Source organism: Octopus bimaculoides, chromosome 2 (genome assembly GCF_001194135.2).
Source record: "Octopus bimaculoides isolate UCB-OBI-ISO-001 chromosome 2, ASM119413v2, whole genome shotgun sequence".
NCBI lineage: Eukaryota > Metazoa > Mollusca > Cephalopoda > Octopoda > Octopodidae > Octopus > Octopus bimaculoides.
The window spans coordinates 69,483,882-69,490,676 of NC_068982.1; the positions used below are offsets into that span (position 1 = coordinate 69,483,882).

General features: G+C 37.6%; 1 protein-coding gene across 4 annotated transcripts in view; it reads left to right on the forward strand.

The window, feature by feature from the left end:
• The window catches only part of LOC106871802 (survival motor neuron protein), a 21,259-nt gene that overhangs the window by 6,324 nt on the left and 8,140 nt on the right, over positions 1 to 6,795 (forward strand). For all 4 annotated transcript variants that reach the window (XM_014918445.2, XM_014918446.2, XM_014918448.2 and 1 more), the window contains exons 4-5: positions 1,220 to 1,408; positions 3,054 to 3,209. In XM_014918445.2, coding sequence (XP_014773931.1) covers positions 1,220 to 1,408; positions 3,054 to 3,209 — 345 coding nt within the window. The remainder of the gene's footprint in view (positions 1 to 1,219; positions 1,409 to 3,053; positions 3,210 to 6,795) is intronic.

Sequence of the window (6,795 nt, forward strand, 5' to 3'; positions counted from 1 at the left end):
CAATCAACGGAACAGCCTGCTCGTGAAATTAACGTGCAAGTGGCTGAGCACTCCACAGACACGTGTGCCCTTAACGTAGTTCTCGGGGATGTTCAGCGTGACACAGTGTGACAAGGCTGACCCTTTGAATTACAGGCACAACAGAAACAGGAAGTAAGAGTGAGAGAAAGTTGTAGTGAAAGAGTACAGCAGGGTTCGCCACCATCCCCTGCCGGAGCCTCGTGGAGCTTTAGGTGTTTTCGCTCAATAAACACTCACAACGCCCGGTCTGGGAATCGAAACCGCGATCCTATGACCGCGAGTCCGCTGCCTTAACCACTGGGCCATTGCGCCTCCACTAGGAAATAGTAAATCAACAAATTCAGGTTATTATTGATAGTTTATTTATCAATAAGAATGTCCAAATATTCATCAAAAATTATCAGTCTCAAACTTTTTCTTACCATACATTGTTGAAATATACTGACTTTGTCTCAATTAATTTTGGAAATAATGGAGATTTAGGAAAATAACTTTGTTGTTAAAAATCGGATTTTGGAACATAAATCACCATGAAATTTTGATGAAAGGTTTTAATTTTGATCATTTTAAAGCAGGGAAAGCAAATTTCTTAATCACACACCAATGCCTTGTACCTATGTTGGAAATAATTATGAGTTGATGTTTAACATACGGACAGAGAGGCAGGCAGGTAGGCATGGTTTATCTAAGATTATGTTATCCAATGTTTTCTTCCATTTTTAAGATGGCAGACTGTGTTTTGAGTACAATTTTGACTGCTATTTCTAGTAGATTGAGCAGTCTCATAATGACCAAGATCAGTTTTGGCGTTCATTTTTTGTGGGGGTCATTAAAGTACCAGTCACATACTAAGGTTGACAGAATCAACTAAAAAAAATGTCAGGCTTTGTACCATTACTGGAAACAACTATAATTATATGAGTTAATGGTCTGAGAAATAGACAAGCAGAACATGTGTGCTATTTGTATTTTTGTTTTGCAAGAAATGATCGTGGTTGTATTACTTTCTCTTCTTACACCTAACACAAAACATGAGTTATGTATGTGCAACACAGTATAATGCAAGAAAGATGTATGAAGTGCATGCATGTGCTATTAACACTCATGTTGAGGCATGCCTCAGTGTACATGTATATAAGTATGTATAATGCTGCAATTAATAATTCAGTTATTTTTTTGGTATGTTGTTGTCCTTCAGTGGAAAGTTGGAGATGAGTGCCTAGCTACCTACACAGAAGACTGTTTACTTTATGAAGCCAAAATAATATCAGTCAACTATGAAGATGATACTTGTTTTGTCCGCTACTCTGGTTATGGCAATGAAGAACAGCAAAAGTTATGTGACCTGCTTTTACCTGATCCCAAATCTTTCACTTCAGATGTTCAGGTATATTTAATTTATTTATTCTAACATTCATTACTTAGAGTCCTGATTTTATTAACTTTTGTTTTTTCAAATTTGTCTGGATTACATCCTTAAAACAATAACAACTAAAAATCACTTATTATTTCGTGCCGGTGGCACGTAAAAGCACCCACTACACTCTCTGAGTGGTTGGCGTTAGGAAGGGCATCCAGCTGTATAAACTCTGCCAAATCAGATTGGAGCCTGGTGTAGCCATCTGGTTCACCAGTCCTCAGTCAAATCGTCCAACCCATGCTAGCATGGAAAGCGGACGTTAAACAATGATGATGATGATTGTGATGATTCTCATTCTTTACACAATTAGTGTATCTTATTGTGAGTTTTATCAATTAGTCAATTAGTTCTTATTGTTTAATCTGTTGTCATGGAATCCCTGTCACCTGATTCAGCAAACCTGTGATCAAAGGCAGCAGCCCAGGTTCGATTTTGTTTTAAGCTAATGTAAATCGACAACTGCAATATCTAGTGTATCCTTCCCTTTTTTAAAGACAGTAAGTGGTGATTTTCACAGCACCAGCCCTGGAAACATCATCATGTTCCTGCTAAAACAAGACTGAGGATTCTCTCAATTCTATAATTTCTCCATTCATTTCTCTACCACTTCACAAAATTTACTTGGTGCTACCATTCAAGAACAGAGGTTGATGAAATCAACTAAAAAAATTTCAGGCCATGATGTACTTTAACATGTCATCACTACTTATGGAGTTGCCTGGCCCTAGGATCATTAAAGATACCCTGGCCCTCCGTTCATTAAAGATACCCTGACCATTAGTGGGAGAAGAAAAGGCAATTGCAAAGGATATATTAGGATGAGATGGAGAGTAGGGCATTTTCAGAAATAGTTTTAGAAGAGTAATTGTAGGTAACAGGAGTGTGTAAAGAGAATGATAGTAGAAGCAAAGGGAAATAGCAGCTGCCAATTCATAGGTAAAGGGGAGAGAGCTGTTGGTGGGTTGCTGTATGATCAGCAGTAAGAGAGCATATACAAGGGAGTTCTGAAAAGTTCCTGGCTTTAAGGGTATTTTGAAAAGCCTGGCTGGAGGCCCAACCTTCCAAGTTCTTTTACAGGGCTTAGAAATACTGAAGGGCCACTCCAATAAATGTATGAATCTGAGAGGGAAATATATTGGATAAAATCATAATTAACTGATCCTCTTGTATTTTCTTTTACCCAAAACCAGGAACTTTTCAGCACCCCCGTGTACACTCAAACAGAATCCACAGAGACTGTTATTGGTCTGTGTCAGCCAGACTTGTATTATTTAGTAAAAGTGATAAAAGTAGTACAGTGAAGTTGCTGTGGGAAATGGAAAGTCAATCATCTTAGATAGAATCTTTCCTCTGGTAAAAATTAACAGGAATGAAATTAAAGAGAGACAGCAGCATCTTACATTCTCTAAGTTAGAAAAACTGGTTGTAAGTGATTAGGAATGCAGGACCAGGGGTGCTTCATATGTAGACAGAAAGTGGTAAGAGTGAGAAATTGGATGAGATAGGTAGGAGATAAAAGGTATGGAATTAGGAAGAGAAGAATGATGGATGACAGTAAGGAGTGATTATTTGCATCTATTTTAATTAGCATTCTTATGTGTTAAAATTTTAGGTGGATTCCAGCAAATTTTACCACAATGAACCAGCACAATCACAGAAAAGTCACAAAAAGCGATCTGGTAAAAACAAATCAGCTAAAGGTAAAAATTGTGACAAAACCAGTTCAAATCCCTGGATGCCACCATTCTTAGGAATGCCTAATGGTGCAGTAAGTATTTTTCTGTATCTTTATTTTCCCTTCATTTTGTACTAACTACTACTACCACCACCACTACTTACTATTATTGAGTGAGTGAGCTAAACATGCCATCAAAGTGACACTGGAGTACAACTATATGAAGCCCAATATACTCATCATTACTACCCAACTGATAAGGGTACACTCGTCACATGCATCACAACCATATGTACATGACATGGTGATTGCATACCAAGATAAACAGCTCATAACTTTGCAGGTGGGGCCCAGTTAGAATTTCCTTCAGGTTGAGTAGCCCATTCCACTCAAACTGTCCCTGAATAAGGTTTGTTTAAGGATGGTGAACAAAACATCTATGTTGCCAGAGGTGAATTATTCAAACCCCAAAGAATTTCTCCCAACACATGGCTATGATGCTCCCCTCACTACTTCTGCTCATGATCAGAGATGCACATATCGTCAGCCATTAAGAGACATGTTCAACTGGTTATGTTCAAGCAACTGACAAGCCAATCTGTGGTATTGAGCAGAATATTTGCTGTAGCCCATCTTATACCATGACAAAACAATGTACATGATCACACATCTAATCATTTAAGATCAGAAACCATGAGAGTCACTGCCTGGCACTGCATTAGGACATTATGATTATTATCATTATTAGGAGACAAAATGGCAGAATCTTTAGAGTGTCAGAAAAAATGCTTTGTGGTATTTCCTCTGATGCTTTACATTCTAATGATTTCATTGTTGCCTTTCATCCTACTAGGGGTCAAAAGAATAAAGTACTGGGGTTGATGTAATCAACTAATCTCTCCCACTCAAAAATGCTGGCCTTGCACCTGAAATTGAAACCATTGTTATTATTATTATTATCACTTCATCCATCTTTACATTCTAAGTTCAAATTCTGTCAAGGTTGACTTCGTCTTTCATTCTTTTGGGGTTGATTAAAAAAAAAGCACCAGTTGAGCACTGGGAATGATGTTATTAACTAGCACCCACTCCCCCAAAATTTCAGGCTTTGTGCCCTATAGTAGAAAGGATTATTATTATTATTTCATCCGTCTTCACATTCTGAGTTCAGATGCCACTCAGGTCGACCTTGCCTTTCATTTTTTCAAGATTGATGAAATAAGTACCAGTTTAACACTTAAGGTTGATGCAATTGAGTTTACCCTTCCCCCACAATTTCCGGCCTTGTGCCTTTAGTAGAAAGGTTTATTATTATTATTATTATTATTGTTGTTGTTGTTGTTGTGGTAGCAGCTGATAGAATTGGTCACATGCCAAACAAAATGCTTTTGTCCATCTTTACATTCTGAGTTTAAATTCCACCAAAGTCGACTTTGCTCTTCATCCTTCTCACATCAATGAAATTAAGTACCTATTGAACAATGGCCAATGTAACTGACTTAAACCCCTCCCCAAAATTTCAAACCTTGTACCTATATCAGATAGGATAATTATTATTTCACACTGCAGTAGTGATTCTATTGATTTTCTTCACAGAACATTAAACCACTACGCTTGTCTTCGGACCAAAGAGACATCCTCTCTGTAGTGTCACTGAAGTAATTACATTGATTGTAGAAAGTCATTTTGGTAATATTTTCAGGCACTCTACTTATTGACCATATTATAGCAGAAATAAACTATTACCTCTCTACATTTCCAAAATCTTAAATTCCCATTTTAGTTCCTGGTGTTTATCTTCTCATTTTCTTTTTTCTTTACCCTGTATAGCAAGTCTTCAAAGTTTTCATACAAACACCACTCAACAACATTTACAATATTACTTAACAGAAAAAACAACAATAATTGTAGCAGCGACAACAATGATAAAAATAGGAAATGTCGTTGTTATCTCCCTTGCCAACATCACTGCTCTATTTAGAATACATTTAAAAATGATCACTTTATATACATAAACGATTTTTGTAATCATGACACAAAAAGTAAAAAAATTCTCCAATACAGCTCTTACGGATTAAGAAACACTTCAAAAATCTGAAAGATTTTACCGTCATTTATGACATTCGTGTGTTAATGATTTGGGAAACATTCTTACTATCAGAGCACACCACCATTCTAAAATTCTACCCAGATCAGATTAAACAAACCTTTTCACAATGGAGTGCTTTTATAATATGCATAAAAACTTGCATTACATTTATAGATATTACAAATAGTATCCATAGACTTAGAAACAACATTATGCTAAGCATACAGGCTTTCAAAATGTAAGCCAGAAATAAAGGCTTTTGAAATAAAAATGCAAAATATTAATATAATGCACACACACACATACATTTCTGTGTGTGTGTGTGTGTGCATGCGTGTATTGAAGCAGTGAGCTGGCAAAATCGTTTTGCTTGGCAGCATTTTATCTGTCTTTACTTCTGAATTCAAATTCCACTAAGGTCGACTATGCCTTTCTTCCTTTCAGGATCAATAAAATGGTACCAGTTTAGCACTGGGGTCAATGTAATCAGCTTATTCCTTCTCCCAAAAATTTTGACCTTGTGCCAAAATTTGAATCTTGATGATGTTTTCTCGGAGTGGTTGGCGTTAGGAAGGGCATCCAGCTGTAGAAACACTGCCAAATCAGATTGGAGCCTGGTGTAACCATCTGGTTCACCAGTACTCAGTTAAATCGTCCAACCCATGCTAGCATGGAAAGCAGACGTTAAACGATGATGATGATGATGATGATGATGATGATATACACACACACACACATATACATATATGTATGTACATACCAGTCTGGCTACCACTGACATCAATAAAGCCTTCGACTACATTCCCATTTCTCTGTTAATAAAAAAAATACTTAACCCCACTTGAGCAATCAACACAAAAAGCACTGGTTAAACACCAAGTGTATGTCCTGTACAAATGCTGCCCTTCCAGAATCTCTAATTTCCTGAATGGAGTACAACAGTGACACATTCTCTGTTCTACTGCATGACATCTTGTGCTAGTGTCTCCCACTATAGCCTTGAGCTGATCAATGCCTAACTTAGTGGATTGTCAAAAGAAACCAATAGAATAAGTGACAGACTTGAAAAAAATAAGTACTGAGGCTGATTTATTTTATTAAAACCCATTGAGGCAGTACCCCAGCATGATTACAGTCCAATGACTGAAACTAGTAAAAGATAAAGATACAATTTTCCCACACTTCCATAAAACCTATAAGCAGCTATTATTATTGTTGTTGTTGTTGTTGTTGTTAGCACTCCGTTGCTTACGATATCGAGGGTTCCAGTTGATCCGATCAACGGAACAGCCTGCTCGTGAAATTAACATGCAAGTGGCTGAGAACTCCACAGACATGTGTACCCTTAACGTAGTTCTCGGGGATATTCAGCGTAACAGTGTGACAAGGCTGACCCTTTGAATTACAGGCACAACAGAAACAGGAAGTAAGAGTGAGAGAAAGTTGTGGTACAGCAGGGTTCACCACCATCCCCTGCCAGAGCCTTGTGGAGCTTTAGGTGTTTTCGCTCAATAAACACTTACAACGCCCGGTCTGGGAATCGAAACCACGATCCTATGACCGTGAGTCCGCTGCCCTAACCACTGGGCC